Source organism: Euprymna scolopes, chromosome 42 (genome assembly GCF_053919585.1).
Source record: "Euprymna scolopes isolate OS-2025 chromosome 42, ASM5391958v1, whole genome shotgun sequence".
Classification (NCBI taxonomy): Eukaryota; Metazoa; Mollusca; class Cephalopoda; order Sepiida; family Sepiolidae; genus Euprymna; species Euprymna scolopes.
The window spans coordinates 39,779,965-39,805,401 of NC_136523.1; the positions used below are offsets into that span (position 1 = coordinate 39,779,965).

A 25,437-nucleotide genomic window follows, 5' to 3' on the forward strand; every position below is an offset into this window, starting at 1 on the left:
GACCATTTTTCTCCAGAAAATGCTGATAGCAGTTGAAGTGTGAGTACATCTTTTGAGACACACTGTATAAAAAAAAAAAAAAAAAAACGTGTGGGCCTGGGTTGTGTGCGGGAGAATTTTTCATTTTTAGGTTTGTAAAAGTAGTCATGTCAAGTTTAGGATCAGCAGAAGGAAGTTGTTGGGGTTTTTTTTTCCTTCTGGTTCGTGGGTTGTCTGACCTTTGACCTTTTACACTTTTTAAGGAATAATGAGTTTTAATCTGGTCGGTTGTAATTCTTTTTTTGGTGATGGTGGCGGTCGGAGTGGGAAGTGGTTGGGTGTTCTTAACATAGACGTTCAGGTGAGTCTTGGCTACCTGGCTACTATTAGTGGTAGGTCAGTGAGTACGTTTATTTGTTTTTTAGACATAGGTGAGGAAAAGATTGAGAGAGAGAGAGAAAGAAAGAGATAAATAAGGAGGGGAGAGAAGTAAATGGAGGGGGAGGGGAGAAATGAACAAAAAGAGAGAGATAGAAGTAAAGAAGAGGGAAAGGGGAAGAAGTAAATAAGAAAAGAGAGAAAGAGAAAAGATTTAGATGTGAGTAGAAAGAGAGAGAGAGACAGAAAGTGAGATGGGGGAAGTAAAAGGGAAAAGACAGAATAGGTAGGAGAGAGAGAAAATAAGAAAATAGATATGAGAGAGGGAGGGGGAAGAGACAATACTGTGTAGAGGGACGAAGAGAAAGAAAGAAGGTTGCGGAAGAGCAATAAATATGAGAGAAAGAGAGAGAGACGGTGGAGGGAAGTGGACCGGTAAAAGAAATAAGAACGTGAGAGAGAGAGAGAGAGAGAGAAATAAAGAAAGGTAAATAGATAAAATTAAATAATAAGAGAGAGAAAGACAGATAGACAGATGGGGGAATTGAAAGGGAAAAGAGAGAATAGGCAGGAAAGACAAAATGAGAGAATAGATTAGAGACAATAGAAAAGGTTAGAGACTGTAGGTAGGGACGAAGAGAAAGAAAGAAGGTTGTGTGTGTGTGTGTGTGAGAGAGAGAGAAAGAGAGAGAGAGAGAGAGAGAGAGAGAGAGAGAGAGAGAGAGAGAGAGAGACATTTAAAAAGGGAGACGGGGGAGGGAAATGAAACGAGTAAAATAAAATAAAATAAATTAAAAAAAAAAAAAACGATCGGGCGACAAGAGTTATCTTTCTTTATGAAGTCAACCAATCAAAATTTAAAGAAGTCGTTTTTTTTAGGGGGGGGGGTAGGTTTTCTTGTTTTACTTTTAATTTAATTCAGACATTTTTTTATGTTAGAGTCCAGCATTTAGACTTTATCCCAACTGACTTAAAAAAAGAAAACTAAAACAAACAAACGCATATATCTGTACTTTGTACCTAATGCATACATACATATCATTTGTGTTTTGTGTACACTAAACTGCACGAGTAAACTGCCTATTTCCCTCTACAAATATTGAACAATAATCAAATATATGTACATAAATACAAGTGAGACTTTTTTGTGGATATTCAAACAAATCTGTCTTTGAACATGCTTTTCACATAAATTTATATTGCCATTTTTAATGCCGGATTTTTATTAATAATCCAAGTAGCTAAATTACTTTTTCATATATATATATATATATATATATATATATATATATATATATATATATATATATATATATATATATATATTAAAAACTTTGTGGATATACCAAACACGTGTGTTAAAAAATCTCCCTACTAACTACCCTGGATTACATATGGTCAAATGTGTCTGCTGTCCAAATTTCCTGGGGAAATACCTTGGTCGCCGGGGGTAAGTCTCAGCCATTCTACGGGGGGCATGATCCGATCAGCAAGGCCGGCCATAATTTGCAGTCAAGAATTTTTGTCTGGTCACTTTCAATCGATATTAAGTTAAACATATGTTTGTATGTGCATATCCTTAAAAGTTAATATATTTTTATGTACAAAATTCACTCGTAAACTAATTAACTGATCATTATGAATTTTGAAACACAGCTATTAAATAATTTATATATTTTTATGTAAGGATTTACTCCTAAACTAATTAACCGAGCATTATGCATTTTAGAACATAGCTGTTAGATAGTTTATGCGTTCTTATGTACAGGGTTCACACCTAAACTAATTAACCGATCATTATAATTTTTTTGGAACATAGCTATTAAGTAATTTATATATTTTTTATGTAAGGTTTCACTCTTAAACTAATTAACCGACCATTATGAATTTTTGGAACATAACTGTTAGGCAATTTATATAGTTTTATATACAGGATTTTATGTTGTGGCAAGGTCCTCGGATAGGATGGTTGTGATAACGAATAGATAAAACGAGAGCTAGGTCATCACAAGCTTTATTTATGAAACGCCATTACAGGAAAAATTAATAAAAACTAAGGGCAATAACTCTTCTCAACTTCCGAGATATATAAAAGATATAACTCTCACAAGATAGAATACAATCCTAAACTAATTAACAGCTTAACTTTTGGAACACAGCTGTTAGGCAGTTTATATATTTTTATGTACAGGGTTCATTCCTAAACTAATGAACTGATCATTACGAATTTTTAGAACAGCTGTTAGGCATTTTATATATTTGTAAGTACATTAGCGCTATACTTTCTAATATACTGTCGTAAAAAAATATTAAAAATAAAAATTAAAAAAAAATTTATTAAAGACTTAATTTCCGAATAATAATTACAGAAGATAATAATAATAAATATAATAAAAATAAAATTAAAAAAATCTTTTGAATAAAATAAAATAAAATAGTTTTTTTGAATAATTACAGAACACTTCCATTAGTGGGCTGGTTTCGTTTTTCGTTCACGTTCAGTCGATTTCCGTTCTTACATAAAACTCTATTCGTCCGTCCATTTTGGTTTTAGGTTGGAACATATAAAAATATAAACATTATCTTAAGAGATTTCTTGTTTTATTTTCTAATCTCAGAATTTCTTCCTTTAAGATTTTTTTTTAATGTTCGGGCTTAACTAAAGTGTTCAATTTTTTCCCATTTTTAAAAAAAAATATTTTGACAAAAAAAGTGTATCAGAAAGTATGGTGCTAATATATTCGATGTATTAATTATGAATTAATTATTCGAGCGGTTCCATACTTTCTGATAGACTTTTTTTTTTCAAAATATGTTTATACTTCAATTAAAGACAAATTTTGAACAGAAGATTTCTTTGAATAAAAAAAATTCTTTTGAATAAAGTAGTTTTTTTTTTATTATTATTTCATTTCAGTTTTATTCAGTTTTATTGATTAGTGTGCTAGTTTCGTATTTCATTTTACTTTCAATAAGTTTCCGTTTTTACATAAAACTATTCGAACCGCCATTTTTATTTCTATCGATGGGACATGTCAATCATACTTCTTTCTTTCTCTCTTTATTAACCAATACTTCATTGATTATTATATTGTACCCAATATACAGTAGAGATTTCAAAAGTTAAAAGAAAATGACTTGAGTGCCATCATTTAGAATCGAAACCAAAACACGTAGCACTCTAGCCTTTGTTGTTACCGTTTGAGCTATAGTCAGATGGATTAGGAAACGTTATTTAACTGTCTTTAGCATATAAATGTATATTTGTGCATGCGTATAAAAGCATCTTAAGTCGACTTATGTCTGGCAAGGTATATTTATTTTCAATTTTGTTCCCTTAACCGCTATTTTTATCGACTAAAGACCAAATTGAATTCGGTCCACAGGTCTAAATCAAGTTTCAAGCATTTACACTAAAAATAGACAGTGGAGTTTGGTAGAGACCGTTCCTCAGATAGACAAACAAGGTCACTTTTATAATGTTGCATCACTGTACTTATTTTGCAAGTATTTTAATGGAAACTCAAGGCACTTGTACCCGCTTTGATATAGATACCCCTGACTAACCTGAAAAGCAGCAAAATTTCACCCTTACACAGTAGAGATGCCGGAAAACCTTTTACTCAAATAGTTTCTTCCTTAGGATTGCTAAACTTTGGAATACCCTTCTGTGTCCCTGCTTCCCTGATTGTATTGACATGCAAAAGTTTAAGTGTAATGTGAACAAACATCTTGCTGCACAACTCCTTACGTAGTATTCCTGTAAATTTTGTCGAAAATAGTAGCCTACATTTAAGTGGCACTGTGCTTTGTTTGGGGTGAAAAAGCATTTTAAAAAAAAAAAAATTTTTTAATAGGAAACTGTATTACAGTGGGGTATCAAAACAGTGAATTGAAGAAGACCACTAGACCATTGAGTCAAACGAGCTGGAACAAAGGAAGCAGCAAATATATCAAGCAATTCTGAAGAACACCTGCTTTAATAGTATTAATAGAGAAGATTGAGACTAGCAACATCACGTCTGAGAGAGAGAGAGAGATTGCAGTGAAGAAGAAAGGGTGGGATGAATCAAATTACAAATACGTTTCTAGAATTCATCAAGAACGCTTAAATGGGACAAAGATTCACCAACTCAAATATAATAATACTCCGCTAACGCGACATTCCACAGCAAACTCATTCATATGTAATATATGTAGGTTAGCATTCTGTAGATATTCAGCATAAATGGAGACGCCCTGATATTATTGTAGCTCTTTTGTTTAAATTGCAAAAGTATTTATCTAAGCTAGCAGGGATGCCCGGCGTAGCCCGGTCGTAAAATATGATATTTTTATTTATGCAGATTTTGTATATATTATTAATTTTCTATCGATTTTTATATATTATAAAGTTATGATTTCAAAAATAAAAAATTATATCCATATGACTTGGGTGCATCGGCTTAAATCGAAACCAAAATATATGAAAGAATATATATATATATATTACTTGTTTATTGTTATACAAACATGCTCACATCCCGCTGCTACAAATAGCCACTTGTTTCAATCAAACAACAGATATCATCAGGCAGCGACTTGACTATTCAAAAGTTCAAGATTATTCATTGAACTTTTGAATAGTCAAGTCGCTGCCTGATGATATCTGTTGTTTGATTGAAACAAGTGGCTATTTGTAGCAGCAGGATGTGAGCATGTTTGTATAACAATAAACAAGTATTATCAGCTATTTTTATTGAGCACTATCTAACAACCTCGTTGAATTCATTAGTCCATTACTTTTGAATATAAAAAAACCCGAGTATATATATATATATATATATATACTTATATTTTTTTGGGGGGGGGGGAAAGGATTATAGCAGAGTACTCTATTATATGGAAAAATTCCGAAAATAAGAGCGTATTATATTTTTATTTACAGAAAGTTTAGTGTATATATATATATATATATATATAAATATATATATATATATATATATATATATATATATAGTCATCCACATACAGTACTGTTTCGCTGTTTCACAGCTCATCAGTGCGGCTAGACAGGCAACCACCTCAAGCCAGGATTGAAACCTGACTGTCTGTATGGCAGTCAAGGCTCCTAACCATTACGCTATTGGCGGCCGCTGAACGAGTAGTGAATTTAACGATGTTTTAGCATCGTCCGAAATACCGCCGCTTGATTTGTTTACACAAAGAGCGTCGCTTATATATATATATATATGTATATAACTTGAGTTCCTTCAGTGATAATCGAAACTGAAAATAAAACTTATGAAGAATTCTTGATAAAATTATTTATTACAATAAATTGATGGTCATAACAATTAAACGACAGTGTGTTTGTATGTCTGTCAAAAACTTCCAACAGATGGGTCGGAACCTGACCAAACCAGTATCGTTTTCAAGCTCGCTCTTTTGGACGACAAATATCAAAGAATTGGCCAAAAACATTCATTCCTTCGCCCTCATCAGGCCAGTTTTTTTTTTTTACTCGGTTTTTGCGTTGCCATTTTTTGCAAGTCATCTTTCCCCTTTTCGATTGACTACATTTAATTTCGATGCTCGCAACTTCCAGTTGCACAATGGAGACATTAGTTAAGACGTCAGTTTTTTTTCTCCTTCATGTTAGGGGCCTACTACCACTTTTTTTTTTTTTTTTAACAGCTCTCTCCACTCTGTTGTTTTTTTTTTTTTTACTCGACACATCCGGACAATGCCGAGACTGGTCACGGCACCAAATGAGTGTTTGTTACGTTGTATCTTAAATGAGTGTTTATTGTATATTGGTTGAAATTGGGATGGAGATGATATATTAAAACGTGTCTATTTATACAAGATTGAGTGTTTAATTATCTTAGCAGAGTTAATGTCGTTGTGTGTGTGATCGTCTAGTGGTCTTTCTATTACATATGTTCATATGCTGTTAAGTGTGAATATGTGTGTGACATGTCATACATTTTCAACATACCTTCTGCCGTTTCGTTGGTCCATCTGGAAATTCTCGTCTGGGAGGGAGACTTGATACCTGTTTTTGGGGACGGAGATTTATTTCACTCCAAGACAAGAAATTGGTTCTATAGTTGTTTATTCACCTTCCAGTTTGTTCACAGAAGATTGGAAAGGGAATTTGGCCTTTGTTGTAGGTCTTATTTCTACCACGTCAGCGTTCATCCCCCTCCCCCAGCGAAGGGGAGGAGACAACGGCGAAGCCGTCTGCTCTCTTCCAAGTCCCAAGCAAATCTCCACGATTCAGCTAACCTGATCACATGACTCACACGCAATCCAATCAGCTGATCTTGACTTTCGGTCAACGTGTCTACACTATAATTCACACATCTCTCTCTCTCTCTCTCTCTCTCTCTCTCTCCATTCTCTAACACTAGTATATAGATAATGTTTTGTTATTAAATTTGTAGACATAGAGAAACCAGAATAAAGATAATATTCTTTGGAAGATCATTGGTGGAAGTGTGACCAGAAACCTGACATTTGGAAGAATAAAGAGGGCAAACCTTACAAGAAGCAGAAAGAGCAACGACAATAAAAAATAGTAGATAATAAAGAGGGCTCCTTCAGTCTTTAACAGACTATGGATACCCACAAAGGGGTTCTGCGCATGAAATTTTTTGTGGCAGGAGGTGCACAATCTCCAACCACACATCTCCTGAGTCGACATTATTAAATACCAGTGGCAAGTGAAGTGCATATACAAGATGACTGGAAACAAATGCCGAGATAAGCGGAGAGCACATACAGCGCTAGAATTCTCAAATGGTCACCCATCTGATACTAACCAGGCTCAACGTTGCTTAACTTTGTTGATCTGATGAGAACCGGTGTGTCAACGCGATTATGCCGTATATAGTTGGTAATAGATCCGACAATTCTCAAGAGCATGTACCATAATAGTATTTATAGAAAAGACTGAGACAAGCAACATCACGTCTGTGAGAGAGAGAGGTTGCAAAGAAGAAAGAGCATGGGCCAATGAAATTGCAGATACGTTTCTGAACTTTATAAAGAACCTTTAAATGAGAGATAGTTTCACCAACACAAATATGGCAACAGTACTCCATCCATATTTAGATCGGAAATGAGATAACCAGAAAGATGTTCTTATCACTGCTCTTCAAAATGTTGCCATCGATGCTAGTGTCGTTTGCAGTAATGTCGACAAATGATGTCAGAGTGAAGATCAAGAACAGGGATGGTCCCAGAAAGGAACCATTAAGAAACGCTAGCGTTGCTAGTATGATCTTCGGACTTCTGTCAATCGATGACTACTTTTATGAGCCAATCATAGAGAAGGGATTTTAGGATCCATAGCCTTGAGCCCCTGAAGGGGCATAGGCCATCCACAACTTGACTTGGTAGATGCTTTTGTAGCGAGGAGTTCTTTTTACAGGGTGAGGGTGCTAGCCCCATGCCCAACCTTCCCAGAATGTACATACAGTGCAAATGGTCACCTATCTGGTACGTTGCTTAACTTCGGTGATCTGGCAAGAACTGATGTGTCAACGTGATTGTGCCATACTTGATTTTGGGATGCAGATAACATTTATCTTCATTGTTAGAAATCTTGTGAAATAGATATTTATGCCAATGATATGTCAAGAACTATTACTCTAGAAACGAAGATCCCGTCTGTTACAATATTTTGGATTTATAATGGGGTATGATCCCACACAGTCGGACGATTCTTTTATAAACGATGCTGCTAGGAACTGACGAATTGAATTAATTCATGTTCTGCTACCAACCAATCAGAAACCAGAATTGCTCCATAAATATTAAACCTTTTCCGTAGCAATTTCACATGTTTTTTTTCCGTCTCGACACGGTAAGAATATTTTGCTCTGTGGAACTGTCTACTGCAAACCAGCCACCTCTCAAGACTTGTTTAGAACAACGAACCATCTGAAACTAAACATGGCTAACACTTCTAGACCGTCAATAAATTCACCGACTGTGTGTGTGATTAGATTTGTATTGATAGAGAATAGTTTCGGGTGTTAGAAAGCCTGTTTTACAAATATAGAATGTGTTCTGATGAACTCATTTCACTTGTACCCCCCTCGATGTACATATCCCTGACAAACCCGCTTAGCAATAAGATGTCACCCCTTCACTGTTGATGTCCCTAAATGGCAGAAAGCTTTCTATTCGAATTGTTCCTTCCCTCGAACAGCTAGACTTTGGAATTCCTTTACTGCTGCCTGCTTCCATGGCTGTACTGGTATGCAGAAGTTTAAATTTAACGTGAAAAAATATCTTGTTAATCTTTCCTAGACATTGCCCCAAATAGTAGCCTGTTACATCCAAATGGCAATATGCGCAAAAAAAAAAAAAAAATGTTTAGGGCGATAGCGAGAACTGATTTTTACGAGAAGCAGAAAGAGCAATGGATGTGATATATGAACTCTGATAAAGATTTGATGAGAAAGAAAGACCAAGAAGTTTGTCAAAAGTTGGTCTACTTAGCCATAAAATAAATAAGAATAACACCTTTGAGTGTTAAGAATGTAATCTGTGCACTAGGCGATAAAAATATGCCAAAAAGCAGGTAGCTTGGTATAACATGCTACCCGATGCAGACACGAGGAAAATATCTGCACATGCTGCGGCCTAGTTTGCAGTCATCTTCATTCGTCATGTATCATTTGCAAAGATATTAGAAACAACGTATCTGTTTTTCTATGTTTTCTCTTTCCCAGAATCACTCCACTTTCTCTTTATCCTTATCTTATAACTAAAAGCTTTTTACTCTAATAGCTTCTTCCCTCGAACAGCTAGACTTTGGAATTCCCTTCCTGCTACCTACTTCCCTGACTGCACTGATATGCAGAAGTGTAAATGTAATGTAAACCAACATCTTGTTAATCTTTCTTAGGCATGGTCCCATTTAGTAGGCCTTTACGTCCAAGTGGCGATATGCCTTGTTTGGGGGCAAAATAAGTAAAAAAAAAAAAACAAAAAAAAACTAGCTGCATATACCATCGTTGCTACGTAAAAAACATGTTGCGGGCTGGAAGATAGCATAAGTTAGATGGAAAGATGAACGTTTGTCAGGGTAATATATTTCAGTAAACAGCCCATTGTTGAGGACTATATGGAATAGAAAATGTTAGATAAACACGAAACACTATATATATATATATATATATATATATATATATATATATATATATATTATAGCAGTAGAGTTTAGTTTCCTAGAAGTACATCCAATGAAACATGTCTACCAAAAAGTGCCCAATGAGTAAACAGAGCAGGTATATTAAATTTATTTATACAAACATTGATGGCTACATATGTGCATACATGTTTCTGTAATCACCCGTGCTGGGGAGATTACGTCTACAGGCCAAGAATTACCCTTGAAAACTAACACTTTAAGACACGAAAACATTTCCTTATTTCGTTTACAAAATTATAATCTTGTCACCTAGTATGGGTGGGGTGGGGGAGGATAAGTAAGGTCTATGAACGATCCATTTCTCACAGGCGTTTTTATCTTTCCATATCTTAACCTCTTACTTTTTTTTATTCCTCCTTAAGTATTTTATAATGCAAAACCAAAAGATGAGATACAAAAAAAAAAAGATTCTTTTGTCTTTTTTTTATTTGATTTTGTTTCAAGTAAAATCTTCCATTGCTGGTAATGTTGATAAATTAATAAATATTCATTGATTTTAAATTACCAGTAAAGTTAAAATCGATAGATCATCCTCCACAAGTATATTTTGACGTTTAGGAAAATATCTGCATATTTAACGTGTGTTTTTGCGAAAAGCGGTGAAAATAACAATTCTATAGTTAAATGATTAGAGATTTATAAAAGATCAGAATCGGGAATTTAGCACGGAATCGGTAAGTGTATATAAAAGTCTGTTTTCAGGATTAAAATCTATTTGTGAAACATTGTAGCTTTTGTATATATTAAGCAAATTATGAACAGACAGACAGGATTACGGATTTATTATAATAGATTCGGAGTGTCTAGCAAGGTGTCATCAAACGCCATTTTTTTTTAGTCTGTGCTTCAATAGTATCATCAGAAACATTGACGATTCATGTGTTTAGTTAATGTCGCATCATCATTTAAGTCATTTGATCTGAACAAAAACAAAAGGTGATTATCTCAAAGATAGAAGATGCCTATGACCCTATGTAACATAGTCACTGACCCCATTATTTAGATATGTAGCATAATGGCACCCAAATAGTTTGTTTTTTTTAACTTTTAAAATCACGACTCTATGATAATATATACGAAATTTGGACAAATTGAAATATCATATTTAAGCGTATTTTATGACTGGGCAAAGCCAGACGCCTCCCCACTAGTATTATTATAGAGTTGTGATTTCAAAAGTAAAAAAAGAAAGAAAAAAGTATTTGGATACCATCAGCTAGAACCTAAACTGAAAAAAAGCAAAACTGTAGCATTTAAAGCTGTGTTATATTTCGTTTCATTAAAGGGTCTTATTATAAGTGACGCTGTTGAAGAAGGAGAAGAGAGATGTTGTTCATGTTATAAGAGATTTTTCATGTTATTACGATTCCTATATTTTAAATGTTCATTCCTTAGACGTGTAGAAGAAGAAAGCTCTTAGAATGATGAGATAGTGTTCACTGTTCAGACATTGTGTAGACATGAGATGTCGAGACGTGTATGTAATGACATTTTATAACACAGATATATAATACAATTCAATTTACCTTTTTGTAAGAATCACAAACACAAGACGACGTTTTATAAAACACATGATGGTTTATTTCGTCACGACCGGCCGTGGTTTTCATCATCAAGAATTCAAAGCTTCACATTTTAGTTTCAAAGTGACGTCTCGCTTCCTAGACGTTCGAATTCCAAACTCCAGACCCTCTCTGAGTTTCTCACTGACTGTCTCTCTGACCAACTAACTAACTAACTAACTCTCACTTCCTATATTGAGAAATCCATGCATCCCGGCCACGTGAGCAAAATTCACGTGTCACCAACATGCGCGACTTTGCAAGTTTTTCCGACATTATGATTTCCCAATAAACTATTTTTTCTTTGATGTTTTTACAAAGGAATTCAACCTACATATCTAATTTATTTAACCATATTTTATTATCCACATTCTTTTAACAATTGAATAGTTTATTTATTATTTATTTCATCCAAATTAACAATTTACTGGACATTCCATTTAAACCTATTGTTCTTAAAAACTTATGTCCAGGGTTCGATTTCTGCTTTCTCTCATTTTATTTTCATTTTAACTAATCTCTATAATTTTATACTTACATGAAAAGGGGACAGCCCTTATCATGTAACATCTGGTGACGTTACTGTTACATGATAAGGACTGTCCCCTTTTCATGTAAGTATAAAAATAGAGAGATTAGTTAAAATGAAAATGAAATAGCAATAGACGAAATTCGAACCTCGTAATTTAGGTTTAGGAACAGATTACGTGTGAGAATTTAAAAAAATGGAATGTAAAACAAACGATTGTTTAGAATAGAGATAAAATATTTCAAAAAAGAATGTGCACTGTCAAGTTTGTTATGAAATTTTAATTGAAAGAATGTAGCTATAAGATAATGTTTTTAACATATTGGAAAAATAGGTTACTGAGTATAGGTTAAAATTCCTTTTGTAGAGAAAGGAAAAGTTTTGGACACGCATGTCCAGAACACGTGAAAGAAGGCACATGTTTTAACATGTGTATGACGTCATGGAAAATAGAAAGTTCTAGGGATAGAGAAAAACTTTAGAGTTAACAGAAAACTGGGAGAAACTCAGAGAGTCTGGAGTTTGGAATTCGAACGTCTAGAAGCGAGACGATCACTTTTAAACTTAGTATGTGAAGCTTTGAATTCTTGATGATGAAAACCACGGCCGGTTGTGAAGAAATAAAACCATCATGTGTTTTTGTAAAACGTCGTCTTGTGTTTGTGATTCCTACAAAAAGGTAAAGTGAAAATTGTATTATATGTCTATATATCTGTGTTATAAAATGTCATTACATACACGTCTCGACATCTCATATCCACAATGTGAATCTTCATCTCATGTCTACACAATGTCTGAACAGTGAACACTATCTCATCATTCTAAGAGCTTTCTTCTTCTACACGTCTAAGGAATGAACATTTAAAATACAGGAATCGTAATAACATGAAAAATCTCTCATAACACGAACACGGAACGAACAATCTCTCTAAGTCTCTTACAACAACATTTCTCTTCTCCTTCTTCAACAGCATCACTTATAATAAGACCCTTTAATGAAACAGAATATAACATTACCACTGTGGCACACATATGAACTGATTAAAAATAAACTAAAAGGAATTATAAAAATGTATAACGATTTTTTTTTCAATTTTTACCCATTTTTAACTCCTTGAAAACTATTTTAACCAGCTAAAGACCCATAAGAATGGTTCACAAAAAATCCAATCATTTGAGGCCCCTAGCGCTGCTCTGCGACTTTTAGTTTCTGAAGAGATAGAGTTTGAAAATATGGAGACGGACAGACAGGGCAAAGCCTGACGCCTCCCTACGAGTATTATTATAGAGTCGTGATTTCAAAAGTAAAAAAAAATATTTAGATGCCATCAGCTAGAATCGAAACCGAAAACAAAACTGTAGTATTTAAAGCTGGTGACGTTACCACTGTACCAACGTGACACATACATGAACTGATTAGAAATAAACTAAAATGGATGTACAAAATGTATAACGATTTTTTTTCAATTTTGACTTAAAAACTATTTTAACCGTCTAAAACCCCATAAAAGAACGGTCCATAAAAAATCCAATCATTTGATGCCTCTAACGCCACTCTGTGACTTTAAGTTTCGGAGGAGATAAAGTTTGAAAATATAGAGACGGACAGACAGACAAACATAGTGCCTTTTTATATATTAGATGACTATAGAAGCTGATATAAAGAAAATGTAGAAAGGACGTAAAAGAGAAGGAGAATTACCCTTTTCAAATGCTACTCTTTCTTTCTCTCATTTCCTTTATTTTTGTCCTTTTTTTATTTACAAGATGGTCACCACTTATCAAGTCCCAGAAGCCACTCAGGGATAAGGGTTATTGTATGTACAGTATGTTAGTGTTGAGATTTAATAGAGTGTCTACTTAAGGGGGCGGTTCAGTTCATCAGGAATTTATTTACGTTGGACTTGAAGACATCCAGGTTGTAGTCAGGTGGGAAACAGGCAGACGGAACAGAGTTCCACAGGCGTGCAGTTCTAAGAAAGAAGCATTGTTCATGGAATCTACGTTTTGATTTAGGCACAGCTAAAGAGTAGGGAAAATTTTTGACAGTGGTTTCAGCTAGACGATAAAACAAAAACAGGCTCGCAATGTTTCTTCTGTGGGAGAGAGTTTGCAGGGAAGAGAAAAGGGCATCCCCCACTAAGCCACGAAGTCTATTTTGTACTTTGTCAAGGCAGGATACGTTGTTTTTAGCAGCCCCTGCCCAGATATGGCAGCAGTATTCCATCGTTGGACGTACTATATAGATAGAGAATTGCATCAGTAGTGAGATATCTTCTGGAGCGGTAGTCCACACATTCCATGAGCGATGTTTCTGATAAAGGAGGAAGCATTGCTGTTTGCTGGATTAAAATCTAAAGTAGTGTTTTTTTTCTTAGATTATGACATGCTGAATGTATTTGCATTAAAATCAATTTAGTGTTACATATGAGATAGGAAATTAAAAAAATATATATATTCGTTAAATCAGTAAATAAGTCGACACATTAGCATATTGCCTTTTTTTTTTACAAAGGAGTCCCCCTTATCAAGGCCCAGAGGCCACTCGAGGATAAGGGTTAATGGGTGTACATTAGTCAATGTGATTATAGCGTAGTAATCATAAGTAGTGGGAATTTTGTAAATTGGATTACTTAGGGGGAGAGTTCATCAAGAACTTGTTTATATTGGACTTGAAGACAATCAGATTGTAGTCAGCTGGAAAGCAGGCAAACCGGAGAGCGTTCCACAGTCGTGCAATTCTAAGAAAGAAGCTTTGTTCATGGAATCTGCATTTAGGTTTAGGCACAGATAAAGAGTGTGGGAAATTATTATTTATAGCGGTTCTGGCTACACAAGTGTTTTTCGTGAAAGTTGGCAAGGGGGGACCATAGATTGAAGCTCAGACGAGCACTTGCCATGAAAATAACGATAAAGCAGAGACAAACTCGCAACATCTCTTCTGTGGGAAAGAGGTTGCAGGGAACAGAAAAGGGCATCCCCCATTAGGCTACGAAGTCTATTTTGAACTCTGTCCAGGCAGAATAAGCTGCTTCTAGCAGCTCCTGTCCAGATGTGGCAACAGTACTCCATCCTTGGACATACGTGGGTTTTATCTAGGTAGAGAATTGCATCAGGAGTGAGATATCTACTGAAGCGGTAGAAGGATCCTACCATTTTTCCAGCAGAAAAACTATAGGACTATAACAAATGAAAATTTGCTAGTCTGAATCAAATCAGGTTAATTGCTACGTAGGTATGACAGTCTAATAAGGTAAATTTATGTGTTAGACCATGGCTCACTCATAAATATGACTCCATATGTTACATTAACAGGCTGGTTCCTAACAGGCTGATTGAAATTGAAACTAAAAACAATCAACAGATTGACCGCTTAGGAAATTAAAAAAAACAAAAACATTTTTTTTCTTATCAATCAAAATAATTGGTTCTCTAAGATCGGATTTTAGAACAACCAAACGCCACATATTTGTTAACCATTTTTTGTTATACAAAGAATATCACAAAAAAAAAAAAAAAAAGCTTTAAAATTCAATAAATGCAATTAAGCGTTAGCAAAAATATATAACACTAGCAAAGATACCCGTGCTTTGTGCGGGACTTTGCTATACCCTCGAGTACCTGCTTTACAGCAACGTCCCGACTTTAACATTTCACCTTGACCTTGAAAAACAGTGTGCATCATCTCTAAGATCGGACACCATGATCGGTTCAGTGGTGTGGGTTGTATGAAAGTATATATACATAGGCTATGACCTTGACCTTAACCTTAAAAGATGGTGTGCACCATTTCTAGGTGGGGGACCATCATCATGCCTGGTTTGGTCATGATCGGTCCAATGGTGTGGGCTGTACGAGAGTATATGTACACAGGCTATGACCTTGATCTTTGAAAAAAAACGGCGTGCATCATCTCTAGATAGGAGACCATCGTCATGTCAGGTTTGATCATGATCGGTCCAGTTGTTTGGGCTGTAGGAGAGTTGTACTCACACACACACACACACACACACACACACACACACACACACACACACACACACACACACACACACACACACACACACACACTATTACTTATATATATATATATATATATATATAGATAGATAGATGGCGTTTCAAAAACAAAAAGCATCGCTTACGAAATTGAAAATCATTTAAGCGAAATCCCTCTTGCTTGACAATTATTTATTCGTTTGATTTTCAAAATAAAAGTCTAAACATGAATTTTGGTGTTGAAAACATGTTCAGAAATTAAAATACGTTCTGATAAATTCTCTTAAAATTTATAAATTATGTTTAAAAAACAAAACAAAAAAAAACGTAATTCTAAAAGTGACACCCCTTTTACTTTTTTTTTCCATTACCTAAGCGGCCAATCTATTGATTGTTTTTTTGTTTCAGATTCAATCGGACTGTTAGGAATCAGAATGATGGGGCTATTCTAGCACATGAATTTATTTTATGAGACTGTCATACCCACATGGCAGTTAAACTGACGAATCAAAATTTGATTCTGACTAGCCAATTTTCATTTGTTATGGTTCTACCCTGAGTAGGCCGTGGTTAAACTAGAAAAAGAAAATGTGACCCGTTGGGTCATATTGGGCTTGGGTTTGATTATTTGAATCAGGAAGAAGAGAATTTGCATAGCCAGTTAAATTTAAACGTTACAATCTATTCATCTAATATTTATTATTTTTGATCTTGAAGTAGTATTTTTTTAGCTCCTTACATCAAATGGCTTCATGTCTTGTCTGGAGTGGTTTATACATCCGTTTCACCTGAAATAATGTTTCTGATGGCACTGGGTAATTTATATCACCTGAAGAAATAAAATGCTCTCTCTCAAGGTGAGACTTTCTATTCACCTTGACTGTACGTGGGGGTGAGGCAATTCTCTTACCCTAACAACCACGCGTCAGCCCCACACCTCCATCTGATCTCCATCCCACCTGTTTTTCTCGTCACTTCCATCATGTTTATTTTTCTTTCCCTACTTTCGATTTGACCTGCTGCTTTTTTTTTTTTTTAATCTATCAAGCCGACAGGTAAGAAGCAATCAAGTCACCTTTTCGGTAACGCCTGCTTCACGTCTTCTGAATGTTATACTCGACATTTTCTTTTTCTTTCTCTTTTTTTTTTTGTTTGAGGGTGGTGGTGTTTGCTTCTATCTGAGGGTATTCAAGTGTTTACCCTATACAGCCAACATTAGTTGTGCTCTGTTTTGTTCCCGTGAAAGACAATCATTCTACACTGTGTTTGAAAAGTAACATTCATTTCAAACGCGTCCCTGTCATACAAAAGAACCTACTGCCGATTTTATATGCCTGGCTTTTTTCAGCTTGTGCGGTAATCAAACTTCTCAGATGCACTTGTGATGTTAGGCTGTACAAGGCATTAACTTTGGTCAAAATCGCATGTACCTTCTTTCATTTGATTATTTCTATTTATCGGCGGCAACCTGGGTGGGGAGTTGAGCGACAAGATTTTTGTTCACATCATATGCAGGGTGATTGAAAACTTCCTATTTTAATTTGCTCTAAACAGAAACCTTCATTTCAAACGCGTCCCTGTCATACAAAAGAACTTACTGCTGATTTTATATGTTGGGTTTTTCTGCTTGTGCAGTAATAAAACTTCTCAAATGCACTTGTGATGTTAGACTGTGTGCAGGGTGTTAACTTTGGTCAAAATCGTATATTCCTTCTTTCATCGGATTATTTCTATTTGTAGGAGGCAACCTGGATGGGGAGTAGGGCAGCAAGATTTTTGTTCATATAATATGTACATTGATTGAAAAGTAACTTCCTATTTTAAAATACTTACAGTTTATTTTTAGAATATGATTTATACAGTTAATGAATATGAGAAAAAAAATATAATGCATGAATTTAAAATAAAATTCAATATTGGCGCGTTCATTTACCGCCAGCTTTTTCAAGTCGACCAGGAATTGCACCAACTGACTTCACAAGAAAATTTGTGTGGAATGGTAATTAGGACTTCACATATTTGCCCTTTAACCAAACCAAGAAATTAAAAAAAATTTCTTGGTTTGGTTGAGTAGAAAAGAAGTCACAGGGCGTAAAGTCAAAACTTCATGCAATAATTGTAATAAAACAATGGCGAATGTAGATTAAATGCTTGGAATCGATTGTCAAACGAGAAAGATGTCAGATGTTGAAGGTCACAGGCGATTACATAACAGTGGCCTGAATTGAGTTGAGTTTATTTTTGTTTTAGCAAGCAGAGGCTGAGAGTTAGTCATCAAATTCCTGTGTGCGCGTCTTCCTCCTACTAACCCACTATTCCTCTCCACTCATCAGACTCATTGTCACTCACCAATAAAACTTACAATAAAGCTGTCGTTATATTTAAAAAAAAAAAAAGGCGTTGTCATCCTTCAAAGTATGATACAGTACAACAGTACGCTTTCAAGCCAAAATGATACCTCTTCCAAGGCATTACTTCCTCCTTTGAGGGAGAGTAGTAAAGTATCATGAGACCATCCTCCGAGGCATTACTTCCTTCTTTGGAAGGGTGGCATATTTTCGTTCGTTATGATACTATATTCTCAGATATTTCATCCTCTTGTGGAAAGGAAGGTGGTGCACTATTCCTCCTGCTGTCATATTACCATGCTCGCAGACATTATTTTTGCTAGATGGCGAAACTAAAGCAAAGCACAATTGTAATTATAATTTTTCAAATTTTTGTAATCATGCTCATATTCCTTTATTTTGTTTTAAAGAAATAAACCATAAGATGGGCAACATCTTGAAATTTGGAATATAGACATTTTGTCATTTATATATATATATATATATATATGCACACACATACACATATATATATACAGGCGGCAAAAAGAAAGTCTGCACTTGTAATTTTTTCAAAAACTGCAAATTTAAGCTCAATTTAATGTAACTGTTTAAACAAACTATACCTCATTTGATTCGCCTTCTATTCCTCTATAATTTTACCTGTTCATATTTGACTTTTAATTGCAATATTCTAGTGTTCATGTCAATTTACAAGAATAACTTCAAATTAAGGAGGCAACAAGAAAGTCTGCACAATGGAAAATTGTTATTTAAATGTAACTTTAGGACATTAATGCAACACAAATACAACAGGAACACAATGAACTAGTTAATATTTAGTAGCATAGCCCTTCTGCAATTTGACAGCCCGCAATTTTTTGGGAATTCTTTGAATTAGACTGCAGCAATACTCCGAGGAAAGGGCATTCCACTTTTCTTTAATTTTTGTCCAAAGTTCTTCCAAATTTGAAATTTTATCATTGCGTAGCTGTTGCTTGATGTAATGCCATACGTTTTCGATACGATTGAGGTCTGGAGATTGTGCCCTAACCCTAACCCGACAATCCAAACATGGAATATCATGCTCTTCAAGGAACCTCTTGACATTGCCAGCTGTGTGAATGAGAGCATTATCCAGCATGAAGATGGGATTATCATCCAAATTCCGACCAAAATAGAGTAGAAAATGCTCAGTCAACATATTAGTGTACTTGGTCGAATTAATTCGCCCTTGCAAGCGAAATATAGGCCCTGGACCATTGGTACTAATAACGCTCCACACCAAAACTGAACCTCCACCACCTTGCAGCATTGAAACTGAGCACCTAGGATTAAATTCTTTGTCTGTTCTCTGACGGACTTACTGCCTACCATCACTGCCAAGCCTATTAATCTTGCTTTTGTCGCTAAAAAGCACTTTTGACCAATATGAAGTCATGAACTTCATTTCATCTGATGAAGTCCAGACGGCGCTTTCTGTTCTTTACAGAAATCATTGGCTTGCATCTTACAACATATTCTTGCAAATTAAATTCGTTTAATCTGTTCTTGACAGCACTTTTTAACAAGATTGCAATGTTGTTGGATTTCAAATCTCTTTCTTAGGCTGCGGATCTTGATAGCATTGTCTTCCCTGTTAGAAGTAACTCTATTACAACCAAATTTTGGGGCATCATGAACATTGCCGGTGTTTTGGTGCTTTTGCACAGTCTTTCGTACTGTTTTCTCATCACATTTCAATCAGTGGCCGATTTGTCAATAGGATAAACCAGAAAGATGGAGATTAATGAGCTCCTGACGATCACCAACAGAAAATCGTGGTATATGGCCTAAATGTTACGTTGTATAACCTGGAACAACAACAATTACGATTAAAGATGCTTTGTTGCCTGTTGGTGGGTATTTTAAACTGATTTAGGGGCGATAATTTAAGCTGGTTTTAAGCGAATTTGTTGCTGCGGACTTTCTTTTTGCCTCCTCAATTTAAAGTTATTTTTTTTAAATTGACGTGAACACTAGAATATTTCAATTAAAAGTCAAATATGAACAAGTAAAATTACAGAGGAATAAAAGGCGAATCAAATGACGTATAGCTTGTTTAAACAGTTACATTAATTTGCAGTTTTTGAAAAATTACAAGTGCGGACTTTCTTTTTGCTGGCACTTTATATATAATATACCAGTCAAGCATTAGATAAAAGTTTACTAGACAAAAGCAAACATTGACTTCAATCTAATATAAATATTTATATATTACTCTCAACCAACTAAAAACCTCAATATGACAATAATAGGAAGTTGAGCTTGACCCAAGAAGCATAAATTAAAATTTACGTGTAAAATTTATTTTTTGACCTCCAACAAAGATGATTAATAAATTCTTATTCTGCAGAATTTCAAAGAATGCAACATTCTTCTCTTCAGGTACGATATATATATATATATATAAGGAATGAAAAAATACCAGCGGTGGTTGACGTTATGTTTAAAGAAAAATAGAAAAACCGAATGAAATTATTAAAAATCAACGTTTCATCCTTATTTCAGAGGACATCTTCAGGATAATTGAAATAAAAATGTAAGAAAAGAAAAAATCATAGATCGTGCGAAAAAAGACAGTTTGAATCCTACCCATGTCGGGAAAGACAAATATTTCTTACATTTTTATTTCAATTATCCTGAAGATGTCCTCTGAAATAAGGACGAAACGTTGATTTTTAATAATTTCATTCGGTTTTTCTATTTTTCTTTAAACATATACACACACACACACACACACACACACACACACACACACACATATATATTGTAGTCAGGTCATGTCATATGCTACTGGTACTATGTAACCCAGCATTACCTGCCTCATGGTCGTGTCACCAGCGACTAAACTGGTTCCCCGCCCCCACTAGACTTGTTTGGTGAGGAGGGTGGCTAGTCTCCCTGAAGGATTAAAAACAAGACCTTCCAATAAGCGAATGAACCCTTTTTTGGGGGTCAACGCCCAACTAGAACCGTGTGTGTTTGGGTGTATGTATGTGTGTGTTGGGGTGGAGAGGGCTCCCGTAAACCGTGGTGAAGGCAACCTTTCTAGGAGAAGCAAATCTCTGATTTAAAAAAAAAACATAAAGCGGAAGACCAATACCTGCATTAAGCTGGTCTGCAGTTTAACTTGTTGCTGGCTTGCTGGATCTCAACATTTTGAACCGAGAGAGACTTAGCTGTCATACAAAGCTAAGACTCTGTAACATCATCTGTTTATAGATACTCCCTCAGACTTTTAAAAAAAATATAAAAATGATCCTGTGGTGATGGAAGTCATTTTTGGGCTCACGGACTTTAAGTGTCTGACAAGACGTTGCAATCATCATATATATATGAAGTAGTATTATTTTTGGTACTTATGCAGTATAAGGGCTATGCTATCATCAGAATCGCCCTCCCCCAAATCACACCACTACCATTCAGCACCTTCTAGCGTTTTCTGTAAACTGCCAGGACGATTCCTATGACAGCACCATCCTTATACTGCACAAGTACCTTATTTTTCTACAGATGTTTAATATGAACTGTCTTATATATATTTATATATTTTCTGTTTTTGTTTCAGGTCATTTCGAACATTAAGCAGAAACCAAACACTGAGTTACGACAAAACAAATTCTTCAAAATTCATTTCCTGCGGAACCCAACCTGCCGATTATGTTATGAATTTCCTCCGCGGTAGCTAACGTTTTCTCCCGACCTGCAACCATGTATGACATCGCAACCACTGGCCAAATCGTCCTCCTAGTCGCCTTCCCCACCACATTTGTATTGCTTTATTTGTTGCTGCGTCGGACAGATGGTAAGTATCGAACAGACGATATATAGCTTTTCACCGTAACTATTTGACCAATGTATTCTCCACTGCAAAACTCAATCATGTTTTGCAAAGCCAAATCAAAAACAGCTTTGTATAAGTTCCTGAGTCGACCTGAAGTGATTACATTAGCTGGAGCATGAAGACGAGAATAATGTTCCGAATAATTCAAATTTTTAATCCTCATCTCAAAATTTTTTTTTTAAAATGTATATATTTTTGTTAGCTTTTTTTGCATTGGTTTTTCTTGACTGTAGATAATAGCCTTTTAAAAAATTGAATTTGTTTTTAAAATGGTGTTGTAGAAGCAGTTGCACTAATTATTCGCTGACCTGAAAATCTGTTTGAAAAAAAATTTTTTTTTGGGGGGGGGGCGATCATTTAACTCGTAATGTCCGATATCACCCTAAGCCATATTGAACAAAATTAAGTTTATATTCCAAAACCTGCTTGCTCATGCATAGAATGATAACCTTTCGTTTAAATATATTTTTAAACATGCTTAAAACTTTCCAGTGTAAGAGAATGTTGGGATGGGGTCGCACCCCTACATATTCTGACGGTGGACTATTCCTGGCGTCATTTCCGGTAAGCAAATTCTGCTTTCCAATGAGTCTGGACCCAAGACTCGAAGGGAGAGTCGTCGTAACATTACTTGTCCTTTAGTTAAACTGAGTTCCCACTCATCTAACAAACTTGTCTGTATTTCTATTAATTTATTATTCACTAACAGTTTAACCCAGCTTTGATCAAACCTTATATACTGCTCATAACTTTATGTGCATATATATTAAAACGTTTGAGTCATGTCCAAGTAACCTACATCTAAAATTTCAAGTGTTTAGACCCAAAATTGGCGGAGGAGTTTGCTAGAGTTTGTAAAGGTCAACTATTTCAACTTTAACCTCTTGGCAGCCAAATCTTTTCCTACAAACTAATTAAAAAGCTTGCTGCATGTCTGAATACGCTTTATGTAAAATTTCAAATGTTTAGACCCAAAATTGGCTGAATAGTTTACTAGAGATTGCAAAGTTAAAATCTTTTAAACTTTGACCCCTTGGCAGCCAAATTTTTTGCCAAAAACTGATTAAAAAGTTTGCCCTATGTCTGAATACACTTTATGTAACATTTCAAAAATTGGCTGAGAGGTCAAGTTTTTTTTTTACTTTGACCCCAATTTTGACCCCTTAACATTTATTGTTTTGATCTCAAATCAAGTTAAAATGTTTGGTCCATGTCCAAGAAACCTACAACTAAAATTTCAAGTGTTTATACCCAAAATTGGCGGAGGAGTTTGGTAGAGTTTTCTAAGGTAAAATTGTTGAACTTTGACTCTTTAACAGCCAAATTTCTGGCCGAAAACAGATGAAAAAGATTTTCCCAAATCTGAATACCCTTTATGTCAAATCTCGAGTCTGTAGGCTGAAAATTGACAGAGTAATTTGGCAGGGAAATGTACACACAGACAGACAGACACACAGACAATTTCACTTTTATAGATATATAGATTTCACTATTTCCAAGGCTTCTCGTTATTCCTTTTAATACAGAAATAACTCTTTGTAAAACTTACATCCGGGTGATATTTCTTTAGGTATCATATTGTTTTCGTGGTGCAAGCTTAGATCTGATGACCTCAGAGGAAGGTCAAATATGGACAGTATAGGAAGATGTGTGCAGACGAGTAGACTTTGATGGCATGGTCCTGCTAAAAGAATGGATGAGGGTTCTCGGGTTAGTCAATGTAGAACAGTTGAGATAGCAGGGTCAGTTGAATAAAAAAAACATGGGCAGAAATGATAATAGACTTGAGGGTAAAAGAAATGAAGACCTGGCCAGAGATAGGTTACTTCGAAAGTCAATTTCTTAGAGCCGTCCAACGCATGTCAGCATGTAAAACGGACATTAAACTGATGATAATGATGATTGCCAAAATAAGTGGTATATATATATATATATAGAGAGAGAGAGAGAGAGAGAAATAAAAAGGAACAAACCGTATTTCTCTATTTTGTCAGAATACTATTTCCATTATATATATATATATATATATATATATATATATATATATATATATATATATATATATTAATGGTCTGGCAAGGCTACAGGGAAGACAACCAAGCAAAAAAAAAAAAAAAAAAAAACTAAGCAAAATTCATTCAAAGCAGCAAAACTGAAGCTAACCTGCCAGGACACTATATATACAAACAAATGTATTATAATCTTCAAAAAGCCTGCAAATTTTCATGTATGTCTCTTCTCTTCCCTGCAACCTCTCTCCCACAGAAGAGACGTTGCAAGCCTATCTTTGCTTTATAGTCATTTCCATGGCAGGTGCTCATCTGAACTCCAATCTCTGGTCCCCCCTCGCCAATGTTTTACAAAAAATACCCGTCTAGCTGAATCCACTATCAAAAACTTTCCGCACTCTTTATCTATGCCTAAATCAAAACGTAGATTCCATGAACAAAGCTTCTTTCTTAGAACTGCACACCTGTGGAACTCTGTTCCGTCTGCCTGCTTCCCTCCTGACTACAACTTGGATGTCTTCAAGTTCAATGTAAATAAATTCCTGATGAACCGTTAAGTAGACACTTTATATATCCACACTAACATACTGTACTTACAATAACCCTTATCCCTGAGTGGCTTCCAGCCCTTGATAAGTGGTGACCACCTTGTAAAAAAAAAAAAAAAATGTAGTTTCGTCTCATGGAATCAAAAATATTAACATTTCAATATTCAATTTGGCTACCAGTATAGATATATCTATATATTTCCCCCAAAACCTCTGGCATTGATGGAGGGGAGACTAAAACTTTCTGCTATGGTTTCTAATGAATCTAAAATAGCAGCAAGAGGAGACTTGATTCCAAATATTTCTCATATGTTATATCGCCACCTTTTTATAACATATGAGAAATATTTGGAATCCAGTCTCCCCTTGCTGTTATTTCAAATCATTTAAAACCATAGCAGAAAGTTTTAGTCTTCTCTCCATCAATGCCAGAGGTTTTGAGGAAATATATATATAATTATTTTCTACTATAATAATTAAATACCTACAGACACTAGTGTTTCATCCTTTCGGGAATCTTCAGTGCAGGGTGTCATGATTACTACCAGTCGAACGATTCGAACCCCGTATCACGAGACATCTCTGGCTCGATTAGCGGAGACCTAATCCATTCGGCTACCATTAACCGCTTGAAATAACTCAAGAATTAAGTTTCGAAGCCAAAAGCTCCTGTAAACTTAAAGTGTAAGCTTAAATTAATATTTACATAGTAATACCAACCAAACAAAAAAAGCTCAATACAACCAAAATAGATAATGGAGCTTGTCGTAAGAGAACACAATTTAGGACTGTAAATTATATTTTACAAGAATTTATTGTTCAACACGATACCAAAAAGAAATATTAAGATTTCTGTTTGAGTATCCCCACTAGAATCAAAGATATGAGCATTTCAATATTCAATTTGGCTATGAGCATATATATATATATATATATATATATATATATATATATATATATATATATATATATATATATAAATTATAAGGTAAAATTAAAAGCCAAGAACAAT

The 25,437-nt window shown here is 34.9% G+C and overlaps 1 protein-coding gene across 6 annotated transcripts in view; it reads left to right on the plus strand.

Moving 5' to 3' along the window:
• LOC145267032 (uncharacterized) overlaps positions 1-25,437 on the plus strand; it is a 432,374-nt gene that overhangs the window by 274,012 nt on the left and 132,925 nt on the right. For all 6 annotated transcript variants that reach the window (XM_080122972.1, XM_080122969.1, XM_080122971.1 and 3 more), the window contains exon 2: positions 21,593-21,829. In XM_080122972.1, the coding sequence (XP_079979098.1) occupies positions 21,736-21,829 (94 nt within the window). In that variant the 5' untranslated portion in view covers positions 21,593-21,735. The remainder of the gene's footprint in view (positions 1-21,592; positions 21,830-25,437) is intronic.